The sequence below is a fragment of the Pituophis catenifer genome, unplaced genomic scaffold, assembly GCF_029215685.1.
Source record: "Pituophis catenifer annectens isolate HBS135680 unplaced genomic scaffold, rPitCat1.0.hap2 SCAF_6, whole genome shotgun sequence".
NCBI lineage: Eukaryota > Metazoa > Chordata > Lepidosauria > Squamata > Colubridae > Pituophis > Pituophis catenifer.
The window spans coordinates 29,401,900-29,426,766 of record NW_027256886.1 but is presented as its reverse complement, the minus strand read 5'-3'; the positions used below and the strand labels follow the sequence as shown (position 1 = coordinate 29,426,766).

At 35.8% G+C, this 24,867-nt stretch overlaps 2 protein-coding genes across 9 annotated transcripts in view; both read left to right on the top strand.

Moving 5' to 3' along the window:
- Positions 1-118: 118 nt before the first annotated feature.
- Positions 119-5,687, top strand: MRPL44 (mitochondrial ribosomal protein L44). The gene is made up of 4 exons (XM_070945487.1): positions 119-301; positions 1,676-2,144; positions 3,597-3,775; positions 5,404-5,687. Exons 1-4 carry the CDS (start codon positions 138-140, stop codon positions 5,573-5,575), a joined length of 984 nt encoding a protein of 327 aa, XP_070801588.1. The 5' UTR covers positions 119-137; the 3' UTR covers positions 5,576-5,687.
- A 2,556-nt stretch (positions 5,688-8,243) lies between these two features.
- The window catches only part of AGFG1 (ArfGAP with FG repeats 1), a 37,499-nt gene continuing 20,875 nt past the window's right edge, over positions 8,244-24,867 (top strand). For 3 of the 8 annotated variants that reach the window (XM_070945776.1, XM_070945775.1, XM_070945774.1), the window contains exons 1-6: positions 8,244-8,410; positions 10,963-11,056; positions 13,764-13,879; positions 15,134-15,296; positions 17,484-17,637; positions 22,626-22,745. In XM_070945776.1, coding sequence (XP_070801877.1) covers positions 8,244-8,410; positions 10,963-11,056; positions 13,764-13,879; positions 15,134-15,296; positions 17,484-17,637; positions 22,626-22,745 — 814 coding nt within the window. Of the gene's footprint in view, positions 8,411-10,962; positions 11,057-13,763; positions 13,880-15,133; positions 15,297-17,483; positions 17,638-22,625; positions 22,746-23,301; positions 23,392-24,867 lie in introns of all 8 variants that reach the window. The other 5 variants (XM_070945773.1, XM_070945771.1, XM_070945772.1 and 2 more) reach the window with 3 other exon arrangements.

Below are 24,867 nucleotides of genomic sequence, written 5' to 3'. Positions count from 1 at the left end.
CTTTTTGAACCGGCCACGTTTTTAGCAGCTCCAAGTTTCATTCGCTAGAAGTCAGCTCTGAGCCCGGAACTCAGCCGGACCAGAAAGGAAGTGGCACCAGTTCCCGGCCGGCGCTAAATCAAGGTCCCCCGGGTACGATGGCGTCGATGCTCCTACGCTCGCTGCTTCTCGAGACTTCTCAGCGACTGTTCGCGGCGGCGAATGGAGCTGCCTTGCTTCGTTCTCAGCCGCGCCGAAACAAAAAGCTCTGGCTCCGAGCTTACCTGGAGCAGCAGCGTTTGCTGGAGCCCCCCAGGCGCCGGTAAGAGGGTCTCGGGTGGGCGAGGCTCACGGGATTGGATGCAGGTTTAGCGCGAGGGGAGCACTTCTTCTCTTCGCGACACGCAAGCTTTGGCCAGAGCTTGGCGTCTCAAGGTCGGAAGAAGCTCCAGCTCGACTCGGGCTGCTGCAGTGGCTGCTTATGCTGCTTGGGAGAGAAAGCAAGAAGGCCGAGAGGCAGGCATCCTCCAGAGCAGGGCTCTCCAACCTTGGCAACTTTAGGACTTGTGGACTTCAACTCCCAGAATTCCTCAGCCAGCTTTGCTATGCTATGCTATGATGGTAAATTAAGTCGTAGTATTCCTTCCACTAGTGGTTTATAGAAAAAGAGACACATCACTTGGAAATATAACTGTCGCCAGTCCCACCTGCTTTTTCTTGCTTACCTTTCACACTTAGTCAACAAAAGGTTCATATGAAAGGTCATGTTCAAGTCAGTACCTGAATGCTAATTTGGAGTGTTATGGATGTATCTGATATCTATGTCTTAAAATATGGATGTAAATTTTGATAAGAATGTTGCTGTCAGTCAGACTTAACTCTGCAGATTGAGTTTTTAGAGGTCATTTTATCATTTAATTAACTTAATTGTTTTTTTTTCCTCAACCAATCCTACTTCACAGAAATTATATAGGAATAAAATACAGAAAGATATTTAGGAAAACTATTTTGAAGTTTTAGGGAAAAATGGGAGTCAAAAATTATTTGACTTTTAACAAATAAATACAATTTACACCAGGTTTATTTATTTTTATCTTGAAAAATATATTTAGATTAGATTAACTGTCTTTACCAGTATATTAGCATGTTGTTTTACTTATATATGCTTTGCAGAGTCTAAATTAACCCTGTGAGAAAGTGAAATATTCGTATATCTGATTTTTCAGGAATAAACAATATAATATTGATGACTAGAAGCAAAACAGTTTTTAGTTTTCTTAGCCTGCTCTATTTGGATAAGAAAGTTTGAAATAAATGATATTAACAAAAATACCATAATATTGTGATACAGCTGTAGAGACTTTAATTTCATGTTTCATACCTGCAAGTTCTTTTATAAACTTCTGGACAATACATGACTCAAAGAAATGAAATACATAGAAGTTTCTGTTCTTGAAATATGTTAGCTCACAGTAATCAATTTGGGTTCTGAAATTGTCTTTTTCATGACATATCTTTGATTTCCACTATGAAGATTTTCAAACTGAATATATACAACCAAAATTTCAATACTGGTTTTTAAGAGTACAGTAGTAGGAATAAGATACTTGATCGCCTTAGTCTCACCATGAAATCTGTCTTGACTAGGCTGTTTCTTATATATTTGCTTCTCTATTTCTGGTCTCCTTTTATGTAGGTCTGAGAAGCCTAACTGGGATTACCATGCAGAAATAGAAGCTTTTGGCCACCGGATACATGAGACATTCCCACTGAACCAACTCAAAACAGCATTTGTTAATTCTTGCTATATAAAAAATGAAGAATTTAAACGCCAAGAACTTGGACTAGAAAAAGAAAATCTTGCTCTTACTCTTAAGGACAATCAGGAACTTTCTTTACAGGGAGCTTCCTTTTCACACTCTTACCTGACACAATGCTTTGAAGAAGCCTTTCCAAAAATGCCACCTGCTGGCATTGAGGCACTTGTTAACTATCTCACCAGTGAAGAAATAGTATCCTACATTGCTAGAAACCTATCATTGCAAGATTTGACACTTTGTGCAGAATTTCCCGTGCCACCTAAGGTGCTGCAGCAGACTTTTTTTGCTGTAATAGGAGCTTTGCTTCAAGGTAATAGCTCTCAAAGGACAGAGATCTTTGTCAGGGTAAGTTACAATTGAAATTGGTGATCCAGACTTTTTTTAACACAAGATTTGCATGGGTGCAATATTCTGATACATATTTGCAAACTAGATTAGCAGAACACATATAAAGAGAATTCAAAAAATATTTCTTCCTAATATGCAAAATGATATTAAAAACTTGGAGAAAGTACTGGAAAATTACATGTAGAGATCCAGCTATACTGCAAGAATTTTAGTCCAGTATTATGCTTTATTTGCTTATTGATTACATGGAGGCTGTGGAAGCATTTATTTTAGACCAACAGTGCTCTATAGGATAAATAATGTAAGCCTCACAAAATATCTCATGGTGATTAGTTAGTAGTTAGTTAGCTAGTTGAGAAATGCTATTTATGTAACTTTCCTTCAGGGAAGTTGACTTTATGGAAGATGATTTCAGAAAGTTTATATTTGACATAGCCCATAGCCGTGATGGCAAACCTATGGCTGAGCTTCTGGTTTCTGGCACACACATGCACGCCAGCCACCTGGTCTTCATGTGCGCCAGAAACTGGAAGACCAGGTGACCAGGCTCTGCTCTTCCGGTGTCCAGCACTCCTGCGCATGTGCGCTGGGGAGCTGCTCTTCCGGTTTCTGGTGCTCCCTCACACTCACGCTCCTGTTTCAGCACTCAGTGCTGAAAAGGTTTGGCAACACTGGCCTATAGACTTCCTTAGTGCCTAATTTCACTTAATTTTGATTATTTTGTGAAAATTAAACATGATGTCGTGGCTTTCCTTGTCTCCCAAGCTATTTTACAATGTGCCTACTTCCGCCGTTTTAATCTATAGAGACATTTCTCTATATGTGTTATGTTGTGTTATATTATGTTAGTTAATAAAAATTATCTCAATGCTTGAGAGGTAAAGTAGATTTATAGTGTTATAATGCAGTAATAACTAAGCATTACAAAAATATACCTAGTAAATGAGAGGTTTTTTTTTATTTGAAAGAACGGTATATAGGTAATTCTCAAATTATGACAATAATTGGGATCAGAATTTCTGTTGCTAAGCAAGGTGGTTGTTAAATGAGTCAGACCTAATTTTATGACCTTTTTGCCATGGTTTTTAAATGAGTCACTGCAGTTGTTAAGGGATTCATATAGTCATTAAACAAATCAGGCATCCCTCATTGACTGTGCTTGTCAGAAGCTGGCTGGGAAGAGTGCAGATGGCCATCACATGATCCAAGGATCATGTGACCATCATAAATACATGCCAGTTTCCAAGTGCCCAAATTTTGATCACTTGCTATGATGGTTATAAGTCCAAGGACCAGTTGTAAGTCATTCTTTTCAGTGTTGTTATAACTTTGAACAGTTGCTAAATATTTGCAAGTTGAGGTCTATCTGTATTAGCTATCTTAGTCATGATTATTGCTATTATTTTTAAGTAACTCAAAGAATATTGTCTTTTTAATATTTGTTTACAGGACTTCTTCATCCCTCAGTTGATAGGAAAGGAATTGTTTGAGATGTGGAACGTTGTAAACCCCATGGGCCTGCTGCTGGAAGAACTGGCCAAGAGGAATATAACTGCTCCCGAACCAAGGCTAACTAGGCAGTCAGGAGCTACCACTGCTTTACCCTTGTTCTTTGTTGGGTTATATTGGTTAGTAAGATTTCAAGATGATTCAGACTTGCTACTATGTACTGAAGGTGGACCCCTATCTTACCAATTATATATATTTCATACATATGAATAGAATTTCATGTAGAAAATAAAACATGCATAAACTTAGGCAGTTTAGTTAGTGTCCATTGATAGGGAGCAGAATGCCTCCAAGTAAGACAGTATAACATCAGGAGGAGAACTGGTTGGCTGATAAACTCACTGCGTTCATGTTGCCTTGGCATGTTGATCCTACAGCGTTTAGAATTCCAATTCCACTTCATAGAAGTGATAATAAAATCTGAACTAGCTTTTCATATCCGCAGTTATTTGCAGTGTATACCATTTAGATATAAAGAGTTATATTTTTTGTTGGTTTCTGTTCTCTAAAGAATAAGTGCTATTCATTGTCCCACTTCCAGCTTACATCTCTACAACATAAGAGTGATTTCTGACATGAAGATACATGTTTCTGGCATTCTTCAGTCTATTTCAGTCTATTTGATGACTTTGCAGTGTGGTTCAGAAATAATGGTGTCTTAACCATTATGACATTTTGAGCCTTTAAAAGACTGAAGACTTTAATTTAGTCTTTATCTTGTTTTTATCTTAGTCTTGTCTTTTTATATTGCTTTTTATGGATTATTCTTGATCTATTTTGCCTGAATGGTGGAATAATTTTACAAATTCAGGTCTACTTTGTGCATGAACAGTTGCTTTTCTTGTGTTTTGTAATTTTTGATTGTATAGTATGATTTATAAGCACACATTAATTCAAGGAAGTTAATTGCTTTGCATTGTTGGTAGTGGGACAAAGAATATTGATACTATCAGGAAATGAAGAGATTAATTAATTTACTGGTTTTTGTTCTTTCTCTGTAAAATCCAGACCATCTTTCTTAATAGAATAGAAGAGCCTTGGTGGCGCAGCAGACTAAAGTGCTGTTAAGTAGCACCAGCTGCCTGCAATTACTGCAAGTTCAAATCTCACCAGGCTCAAGGTCGACTCAGCCTTCCACCCTTCCGAGGCAGGTAAAATGAGGACCCGGATTGTGGGGGCAATAAGCTGACTTTGTATAAAAAAGAACACCGCTTAAGGGGGGCTGAAAGCCGTACTAAGCAGGTATATACAAAAGTATGAAGGCTATTGCTTAACGCATTGTAAGCCACCCTGAGTCTCCGGAGAAGGGCGGTATATAAATCGAACCAATAAATAAATAAATAAATAAAATATTTTTGATTGTTTTCTATTAGCAAAATCAAGATCTAATATTTTATCATTTATTAATTTTCATTTCAATATATTGCATATAATCATTACAGAACAATCTACTAATAAAGGTAGCACATAGATTTCGTAAAAGGCAGAAGAATAGTTTCGAAATCACTTTATACAAAGATCAAATAATAGACTAAAATTGTTTTTCATAGTATTATTTCATGTTTATTGAGATAATTTTATACCCAAGGAGCTATTTGAGTTTTTCAGTATTTGATTTACAAAGAGGCTATGCACCCTTTATATTAAGGCTTTCTATTAAATTATTAGATAAACAGACTATGTTGCCTAATCTGATTGATCAGTTACATAATCATAGACTTCATAAAGGTATTCCTTCTCTTTTCAGTGATAAGAAGCTTTTAGCTGAAGGTACTGGTGAAACCATATTGGCTGCTGAAGAAGAAGCTGCTCGTGTGGCCTTGCGGAAACTTTATGGCTTCACTGAGAACAGACAACCCTGGCATTACCATTCTTTGAAATGTGAGAAGCAAGCTGAAAAAGCAATTAGCAGTAGTTAGCAAAAAAGTCAGGTCCATTTGCAACAGTACTGCATTTCAGCAAGAACTTTTTTCTCTTCTGTTCCATTTATCTAAATTAAAATGCTTTGAATAAAAACGCTTTATCAAAGGATTCATAAGATAGCTGTATTCATTTTATTATTTTGGAAAGCAACTCTTCATTTCCTAGTACTGTAAATATTTGCATTGTCAACCCAAAGAAAGGGATTATATATTTCATTTCTTGATGGAGAGCTAAAATTAAATATTTGCCATTTTTATGATCACCCAAGTGAATTTGTGGATGGGTATGTTTCTTTACCCAGGTTCAATTTCCTGCATTTGTGCCTCAGTAATTTGCAATCTACCTAATTTCCATCATAGTTTCTAATCTGTTAAATACATTTGCAAGGACTATGAGCATCAACTAGGAATTTCTCATATGTAATCTCATTAGAACAAATAGTGATAGTACAATATCACATGTTCCAATTATGCATTCAAAGGATCTCCTGCACATATTTCAAAAGACCACCACTGATGCAGTTTTAAAAACATTCACCTATGTTTGAATATATTTCTTTTTCAGCTTTTATTACAATGGAACACATATATAGTCTTCAAACCTCTTGAATTTCCTCCTTAAAGTGACATCAATTATCTATAGAATAATCTCATATACCAATTACATGACATCAACATCTAGCTATGGAATAATCTCATATACCAATTACATGTGACTATAATTGACAGGAAGAAAATGTCAGATTCTGTGTTGTTACCAACCTAATGATTCTACTACACCTGCTCTTTGTCAAGATATGGGAACTCTGCTGGAATGAAATAAATTGTATTATATATATTCACACTATAAATATATTTACAGAGATAATACTGTATTCCAAGCTATGTAGAAAGTAATTATTTGATGTTCTGGATATATACTTTGCATGATAAAATATACAATATCCTTTGCTGTACACACTGCTGATAATTCTGAAACTTAAAGCTCCAGCTCTTTGAGAATGAGGCTGATGGACAATTTACAATTATGTGTTTGAAAAAAGTCACAACACAGTGATAAAACATAGCTTTGTGTGTGAAAGACTAGTATGTTTAAAGGATTTTAGTACATAGCAAAGAAAAATGAAACCAACTAGTTGAATAACATCCGATAAAATAGTCTTAAGAATTAGGAAGGAATTCCAAGGATGTTTCAACTGCTATTTAACCAGCAACATATATACAACTCAGCTTCCAGAGCCAGACATTTACTTGAGAAAATATAATATAACCTTTGTGTTTGCAGAAACCAGAAATTGAAACCAAGGCTTGCCAAGATTAGATCACAAGAAATGGGAAAAGGAGGGAGTGGCAGCACAGCCAAAATAAAGTTCTTGCTTGTGTCTGTGAGCCATAATCCAACCAACCAATAATGGTCATAAAAATAATTATATCTATTCGCCTCTGATCTCATTGCTTCTGCAAATTGCTGGCTCCTGATACATTAATATAAAACCAAGCAATAGGGCTAGGTATGTGACAGATTGGGTTCACCCCATGCAAAGTTTATGGCATTTCCATTTTTTAAAAAAATGAAATCACTCAAAATCAGTGAGATGGGAGGTGTCTAAATATGATTAATAAATTGCTGAACTACTGCTTCCTGGATAAATTACACACTGGCTGGATTCATATAGTATATTATAAAAGTAGGGATAAGAATAAGATATTTTGGGAGGCCACAAGCAAAATTGGGAAGGCCTCTTCTTGCCACCTGGAGTTTTTAAGCAAGCCTTAAAAACTTAACTCTCTGTACCTCGAAAGAGAAGCATGTTATCATATTGGTAAGAGATTATTGGGAAGTCGGGTGGAGCAGAAAGAAGGGATTCAGAGGCTCACCCAGGTCGACGTTTAGAAATCTGTCTGGGATCATCGACTATGACAAATCAAAATGACGTAGCTGCCTCCACATACAAGAGCCTTAGGCTCCTGAACATTATTTGCCGGGAGAAGCCACAGGGACTACCCAAGTAACGCTTGCGAGTCCTCGACGCTATCTTGATCAGGATGACCCTTTGATCCCATTCATGGAGATCATGCGGTTGCAGGATAATCCAAATTCAGGGAGTTCTTCGTACTCTCGGAAGACACGGTGTTCATCACGGACCTTGCTTGGCTCCCCAATTCTTTTCCTTTCGCCGACACATTTTCTTTTAAACCCCTTTCCTTACGTCATAAGTCCCCAATTTCAGATTGCGTGTCGCCCCCTCTCCCCGTGACTTGCAGGGTCATGCCAGGTAAGCGGCTCCCGAGAGGAAAAGAGACACGGGAAGTCCTCCCGGGCGGAAGGGGGCGCTTTTCGCCGTTGCCAGAGCGTCGGCGGCACTCCTCTCCTCGTCGTTCCTGGGAAGAAGTATAGTGCAGGTTCCGCCTCGGCTCGTCATTCAGCCGCCCCGGGCCCGGCTCGAGTTCGCCTCTCTTGCTGCTCCCCTTCCTCCCCCTCTCCTCTCCCGTTTTCCCGTTGGGGCTCGTGCGGGCGGGCGCGGGCCTCGCCCTTCTGTTGCCTTGACTCGCCGCCGCTCAAGCGGGACGGTCCCTGCCTCTCCTGCGCCGCCTTCCTCTTCGTTCTCGAGCGGACCGGGCATCGGCTCCCCCCCCGCCCCCCCCCCACCCCTCGGCGGAGGCCATGGCGGCGAGTGCCAAGCGGAAGCAGGAGGAGAAGCACCTGAAGCTGCTGAGGGAGATGAGCAGCCTCCCGCCCAACCGCAAGTGCTTCGACTGCGACCAGCGCGGCCCCACCTATACCGACATGACGGTGGGCAGCTTCGTTTGTACTTCCTGCTCCGGCATCCTGTGAGTTGAGGAGAAGAAAGGGCCCGGCCGCTTGGCGGGAGGAAACGGTCGAGGGTTCTAAGTAGGCAGCGCAAGAGAGGAGGGAGAAAGCCCGCTCAGGCTGGGGAAGCGGTTTTGTGAGGAGCTCCTCAGTTGGGAAAGATAGAGGACTTGGGCCTCGTGAAGAGCCAAATAAAGGTGGAAGTGGGGATTCTTCCCCTCTCCCCGAAATACTAAAGGGTGTGGGAAAGTAAGGCAATACAGTATCTGCAGAAAGAAATGGAGGAGATTGGACTGGTACAGTTACTTTGGTCACCAATAGAAAGGAATTTTGTTGCAGGCAGTTTGAAAGACTGGGCCATCTGGAGAGACCACCAGAAAGCAAAAAGCTGATACAGTGAAATTACCAGAGAAAAGTACAGGATAAGAGTTTGGGAAATAACCTAGTATGGACATGTTCCACAAGTGCAGACAACATTGCTTAAAATGAGAGTTTGTTCCTAGTTGTATGCAATAAAATATGGATTATATTAAATGCAAAATGGTATTTATGGAAGAAAAGTGTGTAAGATTGATGTGCTAGTTTTCTGATGGGGGAGAATCAGTTACATTGTAAAAATACGTAAAATAGAAAAGGAACTTCGTGAATGCATTTTCAAAATGTAATAATTTGTTCATGCCTTTTTTAATATCTGTAACAGAACATTTTGAGGAAGTAATAACAATAGGCAATACTAAGTAAGCATATTACTTTAAGGGCTTGTAGCAGGAAACAGTATAAACATTTTGTTAATCTCTAACTCTCTTTGAGAGTTTACTTTATTTTTACCACCTTATCTACATAATTGCCAAAGTGCACATAATTTTGAAACAATATAAACTAGTTTTCATTGTGAAGTTAGCTGTCCAGAATATATAATCTTCAGTACTTTTATAATTTTTTTCAAGAATGCCATGTTACAATAGACAGGCTTAGTTTGATCATCTGTGACATACACATAATTATGTTCTAGGTCTGAAGATTAATTATCTCTACTGGTGTAAATTGATCAGAATTTTGCTTATGTAAGAAAATTGTATATATGTAAGGGGAAATGGGAGATTTGTGATTTCAAATTTTTGAATTTTTCAAGGTGAACATGCTTTATTTTAAATTGGAAAAAATTAATTTTGCGAAGTTGATATTATGAAATAATGATGGAATAATAGAGGATTATCTATTAAAACAGCTGAATTTAGAAATATTTAGTGTGACAATTGAGTGTATCTTTTTCAATATCAATTTTAAGAATCCCACTAATTCTGAGCATACTTCTTAGTAGTAGATCCTCAGATTTCATATGCTTGATATTTGTTTGAGTTTCATAATTGAGATACTTCTCTTGTCTGATTCTATTAAAAATAATGACTAAAATTCCCAATATCTTCAGCCAGTATCATTAAGAGTGGTAGTGGTGAGTGTTTTAGAGAACTATCAGGAGAGAATGAAGGCACGAAATAAAGCTGACCCATTCTCAGATTTCTCTGTTGAAATCATAATATTTGGGGCAAGGCATGATCTTTCTGATAGAGAATTAGAAGCCTCAGGCTATTTTAAGCAGACTATTGTACTCCTATGTACATGTAGTATGTACATATAGAGAATGATAAAGTTTATATTTTTAGACTACTTTTTAATGGTTGTGTGTGTGCTGTATATATCAAAATCATTTTCAAACACAAATTCATAGTGTCTTAGTGAAGGTTATGTCTCTCCCAATCAAGTGCAACCCAGTTCTCTCACTGGTATTTAAGTAAGACAACCATTGAGTGATGCAAAAAATGAAAGGATTAAATCTGTTGTTCCTTTTGAACTGCCATGCCGTTTTGTTTCATAGAACTCAATAAAACATTGACTGTGATATATTTTATTATGACAACCAATATCTTTATAGGATTAAAATAAAAATACTTTTAAGAAACATTCAGCCCTAGTGAGACTAAAGGTACAACTGCCAGAATAGTGGGAAAATGAAATAAATTTATTAGTTTTTGACATGGATGGAATTTGTAATAGATAGAATTCCAAGATAAAATCCATAGTATTTATAGCAAAATATAATGTTTAGTTTCTTCATATCAAAATAATTGAATTTTGAGTTCTGTATCATTTTTTACGTCTCTGGTCTTTAGTCAAAATTTAAGCAGATGAACACTTTACTAGAAGAAAAGTTCAGATAAAAGTTTTTAAAGAAAGACTAAAAGATCTGTATCGATAGGAATTCTAAAAATCTGTATAGTGCTTATATTTTTAAAAAAGCAAATGTCTTAAAAGCGCTAACTTGTGCACCAACATTTTAAATTGATACCTATAGCCAAGCTCAGAGAACTAAAGTTATTTACAAATATGTTATTAGGCCCAATTTTTCTACAATACTTGAATCAAAACTTATTTCAAAATTAAGTAATTTTCATATTTGTCATATCTTATTTATTGAATACTATTTTTATCATTAATAACTTTAAACTGTAGTTAAAAGTTCTTTTACTTGAAAGATTTCTACAATCACTTTTTTAAAAAAAATGTTTTATAGGAGAGGTTTAAATCCACCTCACAGAGTGAAATCCATTTCAATGACCACATTCACACAGCAAGAAATAGAATTTCTTCAGAAGCATGGAAATGAAGTAAGTATTTAGTATAGAATGCCTAAGTAAATTGATGGAGAATACAATTTTAATGAGTGCCTTATATTAGTCAAAAAGATAATATAAGTTCTGAGAATAACATGAAATATTCTTGGGTATGTACAGTATGTACAATGGTATTTGTGAGCTGAAATTGAATTCTAATTGGACCTATGTAGTGTGAATCAAATTGTCTAAGTTTCATTGATGCATTTCAGCTTTTCCTCTGCCTTTTTATGATTCAGCATGCTTTTAGAGTGAACTTTTCAGCATGGGTGGAACTTCCTAGAAATATGGTTGGTATTTCCTCAAATATTTGTTCCTGTTAATATTGCATCACAGTAGTGCTGCTGAAGCATGTTGTGCCTATGTTTTATGGGATATAGAAGGCAAGAACTTGCTTAATGGTCTTAAAATTATCAAAATACGTAAGACTATATGACATGAATTTAAAGTCTTTTTCTAGACATTAGGAAGCTATCCCAAGTGCATGAATTCCAAGAAGCTTAGTCATAACACATAGCTTAAGTTACAGAATTGTATTAGCTAAAATAATGGGTAAGAAATGACTAATAAATCTGGAACTTTAAATCAATCATTTTTTATTTGATCAGAGTTATTTTTAGCAAATATTATTTGCTTCCAACCCCTGAAATAGGACATTTTTGCTGTGGCCAAATTAATTATAATTAGGGTTTTTTTATAATTATTGTTTTCTTTGGTAAAAGAAAAATCTAATTATTTAGAAGATGCAGAGGAATTATCTGAATAACTGTAGTAAGTTTTTCAGTGCTGTTCAGTATAAAAAGAATGTTATTTTAAGAATATTATTATCCAAAATTAGCTGAAACACTGAAAACAATATAGCTGGTATGTAGGGAATGCAGATGGATAATGGAAAAATCATCTCACTAAATTGGAATCTGGTGCACAAAATATACATTTAGAATTAAAAACTTTTAATTCTATCACTCAAATCATAGTCATTTGGGGATACTATGACTGCTGGAATTTGGAGAACCAGTCATAAGGTTAAAACCAGTCAGAGGGGCAAGGACTATTGTTTTTACTTTTTTATACTGGGTTTTTATTGTTTGTAAGCTGCCCAGAATCTCTGAGAGTGAGTGAGTGGTCATATAAATCTTCTGAATAAATACAACCGGGTTGGGCTTCAAACATTTTAGCAAGGGGTTCTCTGCCCACTTGCTGGGTGGGTGTAGCCTAGTAGGCCTCCTGCACCACGGCGGGAGGGAGGGCGTTTTTGCTATCCCAGGGCTTGGGAGGCTTTCCTTGAGTGTCCGGGAGGGTGAAAACTGCCTCCCCAAGCTCTGGAGCCTGGAAAAGGGCCCGTTTCCAGCCTTCCCGAACTTCCTGTAGGCCTGTTTTTCACCCTCCCTGAGCCTCTGCACGCATCCTGCACTTACCTGCATCCAAAATAGGCCGCAGGGGGACTCCTGACAGAAGAAGGATGGGTGGGAGGGGCCAGCCAGGAGTGGGATTTGGGGGTTCTCCGAACTGCACAGAATCTTAGCTAGAGTTTTCCTGAACCCCTGTGAACCCCCAGCAGCCGACCCATGAATACGACCCGTTCAGCACTATCACAACTTGAACAATTGCTGAATGGATAGCAGGTAAGTGAGGACTACCTATACACTCCTGCCATTCTTCATTCGTCCCTCTTAGGAACATCTGCCCTTCATTCTCTTCTGAGTCAGCATGATAGGACTTGCAGGGAGATGTATGTGTATGTAATTTTATCATTGAATATTACTTTATGCGAGGTGATGACCAAAAAAAAGATGTTACTGCTAAAGTAATTGCATAATTCAGTGATTTAGTTGTAAATATTTAAAATTTTAGTCTTCTATTACAGTATTTCTATTTATTGCATGCTTTAGTTCTTTTTATTTTTATCAACCTATTTAAAATGTTTTACAAAACCTATAAAAAACATCTGAGATATGTAATTCGGCTCCCAAACTATATACCCTGTTTCCCCCAAAATAAGACATCTCCTGATAATAAGCCCAATCGGGCTTTTGAGCGCATGGCAATAAGGCCAAGCGCTTATTTCAGGGTTCAAAAAAATGTAAGACAGGGTCTTATTTTCGGGAAAACACTGTTATAGTCATTAACAATAACAAAGATTTTAGATTTTATAAAGTTTTAGTGGATTCATGTGGGGAAAATGAATGGGTTTGAATATGTACACAACACTATTTGATGATGTCTCAATCTCTTTAATAAAGTATAGCTAGTCCTTGACTTATGACCACAATTGAGCTCAAATTTTCTGTTGCTAAGTAAGACAGTTAAGTGAGTTTTGCCCCATTTTATGACCTTTCTTGACACAGTTGTTAAGTGAATCACTGGAGTTGTTAAATTAGTAACACAGTTACTAAAGTCACAGTTAAGTGACTTTGCCTTTCCCAGTGACTGCTTGTCAAAAAGTCACAAAAGATGATCACATGATCCCGGGATACTTCAGCCGTCATACACACATGCCAGTTGCCAAGCATCCATAGTTTGATCACCTGACCATGGGGGTGTTGCAATGGTCGTAAATGAAAAGCAGTCATAAGTCATTTTTTTCAGTAATTTCAGACTCCCTAAAGGAATGATTGTAAAATGAGGACTACCTATATTTTAGTTCATTAAGTGATCAGACGGAAGTACATTTAATTTAATATTGTTTCTCTTTGAAAAGATATGTAAACAGATATGGCTAGGATTATTTGATGATAGATCATCAGCAATTCCAGACTTCCGGGACCCTCAAAAAGTCAAAGAATTTCTACAAGAGAAATATGAAAAGAAAAGATGGTTGGTACATGTTTCACTATAATTATATTATAAAACTTTTTATAATAAAAAGAATTTGTATTATAATATATAGAACATTTCCTATTCTATTTCCAGTGGAGTGCCTAAACATATATTTGTTTTATTTGTATCAATATTTACCTTGTGGAGGTATTACTGGAAAATTTCTTACCAAAGTCAAATTCAAAATCGTTGAATCGCCTTTGTCATGCATATTACAGTACCCCTACTGATTTTTACTACTGTAAGTACTGCCATTACTTTCTTCTAGTAGTCATCAATTAGTTCGCCCTGTTTCCCCCTAGGGTTAAAAGGAATTGTGAGCAAAAGTACTAAATATTAAACTATTTGTCAAGTCCAATGTTTGGACCTTAATTTCTTGAGCAAATTATTGTTCATTCTCCAGAACATGACAGTGTCCAGTTGAATGAATTTCCTGGTGCTATTTCCCTGGAATACTCCTTAACAACCCCCATTCATTATGGTAGACTTTTCTCAAACTTAGGTGAGAAAGGCTTGGCTTTCTTTTTATAACTTAACTACCCCCCCCTCTCCCAAATCATGTCTTATTTGATTGCTTCTGATTTAGGGAGATTAATGCATAAAATAAAATCAGATAAAATATTTTTGATTTAACATTTAAAAGTTGTGTATATTTGTATTTATGTATTACAGATATTCACAGTGTACTTTTTTTTCCCTTTAAACTGTTATTGGTATAGTAAAGTAGTAAAATTTTTGGCTGAAGCAATTTTTAGAGCTATTTTTGACAGGCTGAAAATTTTCTTTTCAAGTTTTAGTTAAATGTATTTCTTAAACTGATACTTGTTGCTAATATCTATTTTTCAGCTGTGTAGAATAATGTATTTTGCTCAGCTTGTAATAGGTTATCTTATTTAGGTACTACACATAAACACACAGGGTTCCAGTTGTAGAAGTTGAATTTCAACCAGCTAGATTATATTACTTCTATTTACATTCACTATTTACTTTGTACATTTATGATTTGTTTTAGACCAGTTATATATTAATAATTATTCAGTGCATTTCAATTATATGCCAATTAATCTTTTAAATCTTTGTTCTTACTATATTTCTTACTTTATAGCTATTATAACAGTGAGTATAATTGCTTAAGCCATGAGGTTAATTCCAGCTCTCTAAAGCCTAGAATAGGACTGTGGCATCATCCTTTATTAATGATTGTTTTGGGGATGTTATAATAAATACAAATGTTTTAATTTGGCATTTTAGGTATGTTCCTCCAGAACAAGCAAAAGTTGTGGCTTCTGTCCATGCATCCATATCTGGATCGTCTGCTAGTAGTACAAGTAGTACTCCAGAAGTTAAACCACTTAAATCTCTCTTGGGAGAGTCTGCACCAGCACTGCACTTAAATAAAGACACACCTACACAAGTAAGTAATGTATCTTTTAAAAGTGTATGAATTTAACACACATTCAATAAAATATGTTACCTGGTGCACTGATCATTACTAATCTATTGTTTAAAATCTTTCTTCAGACCCATGCTGCTTTCATATTTTCAGTTTATACTATATAGCTGTTCTATATCGTTTATTTTTGTTCTGATGGCTTTCAGGGAATCTATCTATTCAACAATTCTATTCAGTTCTACTTTATATTTCTGTTAACAATGTTAACAGAACAAAACTATGTTTTTTTCATAGTGACAATATCACTCATATTTCCTTTAGTTCTTCATCCTTCAACAATCTGTTCTTTCGGGGGGTTTCTTTTTGTCCACTTATATTTTGTTGAGTTTTTACTTAAAAGTAACTCCCTGTTCTTTTAGGAGACCTATCTTGCATTCTCCCAATATCTAAGCTTCTATAGTACTGACATATTTTCTCAGCTTCCTAGTCTTTGGTCTCCTTAATTTTTCACACATTTCTGTTTCCTCAATTATCTTCACTAGAGTCTGAATATTGTGCGTCTCATTGGAGTGTTTGAATGTTTCGTGCAATTTTGCATTAGTCTACTGATGAGTGCCAGATCTGTAACATATTACAGTGCAGAATTAAATTGCCTCATCTGGATGAAAAATAAGTTGACTTATAAAAGCGTTGTTTTTCTATATTAGGAATGATATTCTGATTTACTCTAGTTCAGTGGTTCCCTAGCTTTTTTTTTTTTTTTGGCCATGCCCCACCTAAGCATCCATAAAAGAGAAAAATAAAAGAACGAAAGACAGTAGAAGTACTGAGGAATTTAAAAAATAATAGTATGAAGGGATATGAAAAAACAGCAAATAAAGTTTCAAAACATATAATAGAGAACTGAAATACATAAATATAAAATAATTTTAATGAAAGCTTTTTCTGTAGTACTTACTACAGAAGTACAACATTAATTACTATACTAATATTAATTACTATACATATTAAAATAAAAGTACCTAACAAATTGAAAATACAATTTGAGCTCACCTCAAGATCATATTTACAACGCAATCCTATGCATGTCTACTCAGAAGTAAGTATCATTGTCTTCAATGTGTCTTACTCCCAGGAAAATGTAGGATTGCAGCTTTAGTCTACTTAAATTAGTGAGATCCTTGTGCTTGATGCCTGCTGCAGAGAGATTTTATATTAGACTCCAATTTAGTCAGATTCATTCTCAAGTCTCCTCATTCAGTGATATCCAGTCAATTGCTTTTCTTCAGTAGCAAATCATTTACAGCACTAAAGCCACATTCAGGTAAATATGAAGATGGGAACGGTAACAGCAGTTTTCTTGCAAATTAGGTTGAATTTGGGTATTTGGTTTCTGTCTCATCACAAAGCCATGCCATAATAATAAGAAATAACTATTAAAAGAAGATGGCGCAGAAAGAGGAAAATTAAAAAAAAAACCACATTCTTCGCTTAATTTATGAATAATAAGATTGTCATGAACGAAAGGGGGGTTGTAACCTATGACCCCCTCTACTCACCCACTCAGTTTGAATCTGCAGCTTAGTGGAGAAATGCTTTGGTAGTTCAGTAGGTGGAGGTGAATCACACAGGCCTGGTAAGGCCTACGCATGCCTGGCCCAGCCCCAGATTGCTCTAAGAGGAAAAGTCTTGTAAAACATGGCTTGGGAAAACACAGAATAAAAATAACTGTAAATCTTAACAATTTCTTACTTAAACTTGGGTCCTGGTTCTGTATCCTCACTCCTGGGCTTCATCCAGCAGCCATCCACTCTGTCTCCCCACAGAGCAGCTCTCCCTGCAACCACTCAGCAGCAAAGCCCACAGGAAAGAGAGAAAGATTTTCCCAATACCATGATCCTTAGTGGAAACACATCTGATTGGCTGGCAGTTGCTCCCTTCTCCCCCAGCTGGGATATCCTTTTCAGACCAGGCCCTAAGAAATGCACTTTAACAAAGACAACAATAGGTAAATGAAACACAGCTGTTTCATCACAAATATATAAGAACAATTAGCAGGCTTTCAAAAATTCAGTTAATAGCTCATTTGCAAATTGCCCCCCCACTAAAAATCAAATTGCCCCCCTGTGGGGTATAGGCCCCACGTTGGGAACTACTGCTCTAGTTACTCTACTCATGCTTGTTTAACCCACTGCAATTTGTTTACAGTCTCCTGTTACAATTCGGTCTCATGGGCAGTCACAAGAAAAGAAGCAATTCGATCTTCTCAGTGATCTTGGTTCAGACATATTTGCTGCTCCTGCTCCGCACCCCACAGCTACTGCAAATTTTGCTAATTTTGCACATTTCAACAGTCATACAGGTATTTTTATTTACTATCTTAGGTTTGACAATGATAAATACTGAGATTGAGCTAATTTGTATGGCCATTGGTTTAATGGTTAAATTATCCCAAATGTGCGCTTAATCACTGATGGTTATTAATAATTCAAGTTTACAGAAATCTAAAAATAAAATAGGAAATAAGCTATGAAAACAAACTTGCTAGCTTCTGTAATATTGGCAAGGATTTGAGAAAAAAGAAGAGATCGTCAAACTTCTTTCAGTCAAGGCCAAATAAAATAATATTTAAAATTATGAGATTATGAGTCTTCCTAAGTATAATAATCTTAAGTATACAAATTTTAAGCAAATTAGCTAAAAGATAAAATGTACAGTGCATTATTATCATAGGAACAAAATTGACAAAGTGTGAATAATTTATGATTAAAATGATTAAACTACATATGATAATATATTACAATTAAAATATAAAACAAGTTATATGCTATTATGAAAGTAACAAAATATGATAAAATATTCAGTGCTATCTATACAAAGAATAAAAATGAAAATAATGAAGTATTCTATGCTAATAGGCTAAAAATTAATATTGTTAAGGTGATTAGAAGATTAAATATAGTAGATAGAAATATCTACTGCAGTTTAATAAGAGTTTTATTTAACTCTTACTAGCAGTCAGTTTCCTGCTAATTTTATATTGGACAAGATTAAATCAGAAATAATTACAAATACAGAATTAGTTTGTGTAATTCTGTGTAGAAGCTGTGTAAATATTGAGATAAAAATTTCCATCTATAAAATGAGCAACATAGAAATGCTTGTTTGATCTTAAGAGTTACTAACTCACACGGTCATACAAGCTCCAAGAACAAGCCCTCCTTATATCTGACATGCTCTTGGTAAAGGCCTTTCTGTCCTTGAGAACTACTAGCTATCCAAGACAAATCCCAAGGGTTATTTTGTCCTTTGATTGTTGGTAAAGGTAAGATTGGGACTCTTGCTTAAATCAATTTGGTGATTGTCCTTTATTGTTTTCAAAGTGATCTAGATTACTCGTAATCAAAGGAAAAAAGGAGGGAAGGATAAAACCCTAAGAGTGGTAATACTAGTCACACATTTAATATATTTGAAGATATTAACAATATTAACAGAGAATGCAACGGGAAAAAACCAGTAAACAATGGGAGCACGCTCATGATTTGTACTCTGTTGCTTTATATGATATAGGTGTATATTTCTTTTAAAATAACTGATCAAGAGCATAATCCTTCATGTTCTATAAAAGATCTGATGCTAGAATTATCAAAAAATCTCATATTTAGCATGTCAAATGCTTATTTTTCCTCTTTTGATTCTGACTGAATTTTTTAAAATCAGTTGTAGGACTGGAATAAAACCTTCCTTGTGTATTTTTGTGTGTGTTGGAATGGATGGGGGGACTGTAATGTGCTCTTTAAAAAGCATTTTCAGCACAGAGTTCTGGTGTCTGAATCTCAGAAGTGCTTGAAAGGCAGAAGAAGAGGTTTTTTTTTTCTTTTTTAACTTGGAGCTATTCAGTTACGGAAATAAATTAAAAAAATAATGTCTCCTCCCATTCTTTCCTTGAAACACTTTAACGTGTAAGTTAACTGTGATGATATGGATTTTTCTGTTGGTGGTACTAGATCCTTGTAAGTCCTCTCTTCCATGTCCCCCTTTCACAGGGAATCTGTTTATATAATTACTTGATTATATAATGACTTGGTGCTATTATATCTTTAAAAAGAAATCAGAGGAAGAAGATGTCTCACATAAGTCATTATCCATAGTTTTCAAACTGATCTAAGTCATTTTTGTTGAAGTCAGTAGTTAACTAATATTAATATTAATAATTATAATTATTAGGTGTTTATTTAACTTTTATTTATTTAACTTGTTGTAAGCTGCCCAGAATCCTTGTTCTATGTGGATGTCTATATAAATTACATAATTAAATAAACAAATAAATGAATATTCTGTGCATGCTGTTTATTAGTTTCACTTTGCTTACACATTTCACTTTTCTGAACTATTATGTAAAATGGTGCAAATTGGTCATTAAATGAAGTGGTCACAAAGTCAAACTGTTATTGTTCTGTGGTCTTAATTCAGCTTTCCTATAAATGCAAGGATTAAACATAGTTACTTTTCCATTACTGCTGTAACTGCAAAGGGTCACCAAATTAGGCAGTTGCTAAATGAGGACTCTCTATAATTGAGTGGGATTAAATAAATCTTTAGCTACAGTAGTTGCAAATTACAGTTCATATAGCTATAAAGAGTCTCATGCCCTTTTTTAAGGAAGGGCATTAATTTTGATGTTGGAGATATTTCATAGAATCCTTGTAACTGACTGGATGATGAATCAATTTCAGTCCAATTTCTTTTTTCTGCATCCCCCCATTTTAGAGCAGAGAGATTGGAGAGGAAGCAGTTCGGTTCCCAGAAATAATGCTGGGCGCCCCAGGCGTGCTCTGTAAACAGCTTGCAGTACTGTCTTGTAATCTCGTGATCCTTTTCTCTTCAATCTCTGCAGTGGGTGAGGGAGAGAAAAATAAAGCGATTTTTGTAGGAATTTCTCTTTTACCTGACCCCCGCATTGCAGAGATTGGAGAGTGATTCTAAGTACTGCTCTTCTACACATTGAAAATATTGTGATCATGCTGGAAGCAGAAAGAATCAGGAAAAGGATAGGACACCAGTGTGATCAAATTGGTTTTGATCTAAGTAAACAGGCACTGAAGCATTCCAAAGGGCAGGGTAGTCTTTAGGAGGCGAACAAAAACTGAAGGTGTGAAACTGAGTAGTCTTGTCTCTTTCCAATTGGTATGTTATTTCCCACTTAGCCACTGCTTTACTTAGTGGCTGAGTTGCAGATCCCAATTCAGGTTGTTAAGCAAGGACTGCCTTATTCCTATTCTGATACCCTGTAACTATCAAAAGTAGTTTGATGGAAATGTAACTAAGACTTTTCAGAGGCTGCTGCTTTGAAAACCCCTGCAAAGAGTAACAAAACTTGGTTTCCTCTCATTAATCTTTCCATTGGCAGCTAACAGCATTTTTATTCAGACATATAGTTTATAAGCACTGTTTCTGATGGTATGTATTTATTAATGTGCTTTATGTGTTAATTTTTAAAGTTATTAATCTGCTTATATTTTAACTTATTTAAATGTTACATTAGCAATGTTAATACAATACACTATATTTATACTTTTAGATACTATATAGTAATCAGCTATATATATATTCTTCAGTTCTTCAGCTATGTTCAGTAATATGAGAGGCTTTTTCCATCTAGATTGAACAATCCAGTAAACTCTCAAGCTTATAGGAGCATTTACTTATGCAAATGATTATAATATATTTTTGTTAATAAAGCATTCTTTATTTCATTATGTGATATATTAAAGGTAGAGCTATTGTAGTCATAAGTAATTTTCTATTTGTGCAGTTTCCAAATTTGAAAATGATTTATGTCTTAAAAACATTACTTTCTTTATGCAATTATATACATGGTTTGCTTTATTGTCATATGCCTTTAATGTTTTATGTTGGTTATTAAAACAATGAATTCTCAGAAGCCAAAATCAATAGAGTTACAGTTGGTAAGCTCAATAATATGTGACTACTAGTGGTTTAACAATTCCATTCATGCATCTTGGAGAAGTATTAAGCTTTTGGTCATATGACATGGGGAATTGTTTCAGAAACACATTGAAATGTAATAATATGCAAAACTTGCACACTGTTGAATTTTGCCAAAAAGTTTTAAAATTATAAAATTATTTTTTAGAGAGAATTTGAAATAAAAGTTATAAAAACACAAAGAGATTGCTTTCAATTACCTCCATGGCATACATACATGGCATGTATCCATAAGACAAGATACAGTTTAGTAGGGAAACCTTGTCCTCTTGCTAAACTATAACTCCTCAGAGCACAGACTAGCATGACCTTTAGTAAGAGATTCTAGTGGCAGTTTGGCAATATCTATAAAACCATTAATTCCCACATCTCTATCATAATGTACTTCAAATTATAACACATATCATAATATAAATCATAATATACTTCAAATCAAATTGTCTCAGTGAAAATATGTCATGTGGTCTGGATTTCACACATAATCCTGAACTGTAAACTCTCTTTTATGACCCTGTAGTCCCTATACTGCATATATATAGGACCCCAATGGGACAGTGGTTAGAATGCAGTATTGCATGCTAACTCTGCCCACAGCCTGGAGTTCAATCCTGACAGTCTTGAGATTGATTCAGCCTTCCATCCTTCCAAAGTTGGTAAAATGAAGACCCAGATTGTTGGGGGCAATATGCTGATTTTGTAAACCAATTAGAGAGGGCTGTAAAACACTATGGGTCAGTATATAGGTCTAAGTGCTATTATTATTGCTATTACTATACTCTGGGTAGGCGTCAGGAAGGGCATCTGTCAGGATAGAGGTAAATGTAGAGTCGCCCCAACTCTACCCCAAATCTTGATCTATAATAAATGTTATTTTGTTTTGAATTAGAGCAATATGTGAATTTGTCTTAAATAATAGATTTATTATTATTTAGTAAATATTAAAAGATATGCAAAGCACACCTAGATCCATTTTGGAAAGCTAAAAAACAACACTATTATGGATTAGCAACATGTATAATTTGTTTTTTTAAAAATTAGTTGTAGAGTTATAGAGAAAGAAAATTAGTAATAACCAGGGTATAGTATAATAATGGGATCACAAAATGATATTTTCATTTCTGTTTACAAATATTAGATCTAAAATATTTTTTATATAAATAGAATTAAAAGAACAGCCATTTCTATGTGGGATAGATTTGCAAAATATATATAAGAAAATGTTTGTCCTGTACATTGTACTTTCAAGTAGTATAGTTATCCTAAAGTATAGTTATCCTATTCTGTTCAGTTTATCTTTGTTTTCATATCATTAACATATTTTTGTTCATTTGCACTTTACAGCGCAGAACTCTGCAAACGCAGGTTTTGCAAACTTTGATGCATTTGGACAGTCTAGTGCTTCGAGTAATTTTGGTGGTTTCCCCACAGCAAGTCAGTCTGCTTTTCAGCACCAAAATACAGGTAGAAATGCTCTAATGTTGTTAATTCCTTTAATATAAACTAATCTGGACACTATAGTTGGAATATTTCTTAGATCTCCTTGTATCTACTTGTCTTAACACACATAATCTGAAGCTCTGGGGAAACCTGAAAAATGAATGTTCCTTTTCTTTTGCTATACTTGGTGTGGGTTGTGTTCATGCATGATTTTTTTATATTATAGCTTCTGAATTACTCCTACACATGATGTAAATGTAAATTTAAATACTATGTAAATACTATTTATTGGGAAAAATATTGGATCATATCTTAAGATAAAGAGTCTATTTTTTTCTCCTGCAAGATACATTGGTTTGGCTAAAACTACCTCATGTGTACGGACTGTTGCTTTCTTTTTCTTTTTTATTTGTTTTATGCTGTAATATTTTTTCCTGGAATGTTAATTGGTATGTCTTGATCTGTGGTTGACCACTTTCTGTTTCATTTTCCTTGTTTAGAAATGCTTAAGATTTCTTTTAAATTTTTTGTTTTTCCTTTCTGTTAATTTTAACCCCTCACACAATTTCTGGCTGTCCAGCGTTCAGAACGCTTTCATCTAGCTGCAGTTTTGGTGACTTTACTACTTCTGCTTTCCCTGGCCAGGCTATGCGCAGTAAGTTCCACCAAGGTGGGAAACTCGGCTCATTTAATTTATAGTACCATTTTTCCTCATTTCTACTGTGTCATGTTCAAGTTTTCTTACTTCTTGTTCTTCTTCAAAAGATGCTACCTAATAGTACATGCTTGCTACTGGTATATTGGCTTACTTGCACTTGAGAATTATCCCACCAAATATAGAGAGTGAAAGTCATAGTTACAATGGTTTTCTTTATGCAAATAAGTGGAAAATATAATACAATTTTTAATATTCATGGAAAATCTCAAACAATTTCAGGTTACTGTATAATGTAGTTCAATTTTTTATGTAACATTGATTCCACATTCCAGTCTCCTGTGGTGGTTCCTTTGCCTGTCTTTGGATCTTTAGTCGCTCAGATTTTTGGCAGCTGCTGCCAAATGCCAGATTGGCTTTTAATAATGCCAGTTCGCCTTCCTCCACAATCTGATAATGAATGAGAGGATCAACCTAGAGTGTTTCACCAAACGTTCCTGCACACTGAGGGAGGTGTTTCCCTCCTAGAAATGTTCCCACAAGGCATGACTCAGGCCAAGGGCAGTGGAGTTATCATAATTAACCAAGAGATTTGGTGGCTTTTAGCAGCACTGCTCTGCAGTTAACAGGATATGAAACCTGTTGATAATGATAGTTGACTCTAGAGATCAAATGGGACTTCTGCTACTATTCATCATCCCTGCTATGAGCTGTTTTATGCTATGGCCAAGTTGCTAGTAGAATCCCCAAAATTTAGCACTTGGGTGGTGAGGGACTTTAATTTGCCTTTCCCTGATACAAGATGAAATTGGCTTGGGAGTCCATAGCCACTGTGCATTTCTCACAGATTACTAAAGGTTCGATTCATGGCAGCAGTCATGGTTTATAGAACTGTTCTTTGTCTCAGATACATGCAGTTGAGGGATGTTACTGTCCGTACTTGTGGTCAGATCACTCCCAGGTAGCCTTGGAGTTACCTGTAGCTGCTCTGTACCACAGAATAGAAGAATCCATCTGATTGGCCTCTCCCAAGTGCTTGATGGATCCCTTTGGGTTTCAGAAGAATTTAGATTCTTCTCTGAAGCTCTGCACAGCTCAACTGAGGCTTTCTTCATTGCTTGGAACAAGGTGGTGGCAACAGCTTTGTACATATGTGCCTATGAGAATCTGCTGTGGATTTTGAAAAGTTGCTAGTTTTTAGAGTAACTCTGGCACTTGAAATGGAAAAAGATAATTCTGGGGAAAAAGAGAAAGCATTTATTAAGGATTACTCATGGTGATAAGAGCAGCAAAACATCATTATTTTTCTGCTCTTTATCATGTCTACAAACAGGGCTGGTAGCCCTGTTCAAGATGATCTGGTCCCTCCTGGGCAAAGATAGATCTGAGGAACATTGGCAGGTATCTGTGAAGTCTACTTGGCACATGTTTTGGATAAAGTCTCTTGGATCCACTCTGAATTGGATCAGCTGTTCAGGTGCTTTGGGATTT

What these genes read in the sequence shown, in the direction of transcription:
- MRPL44 (XM_070945487.1), top strand. Translation starts at nt 138, where the DNA reads ATGGCGTCGATGCTCCTACGCTCGCTGCTTCTCGAGACTTCTCAGCGA. An exon ending in CTGGAGCCCCCCAGGCGCCG is followed by an intron (nt 302 to 1,675) that starts GTAAGAGGGTCT and finishes CCTTTTATGTAG; the next exon opens with GTCTGAGAAGCCTAACTGGG. An exon ending in GGACAGAGATCTTTGTCAGG is followed by an intron (nt 2,145 to 3,596) that starts GTAAGTTACAAT and finishes ATTTGTTTACAG; the next exon opens with GACTTCTTCATCCCTCAGTT.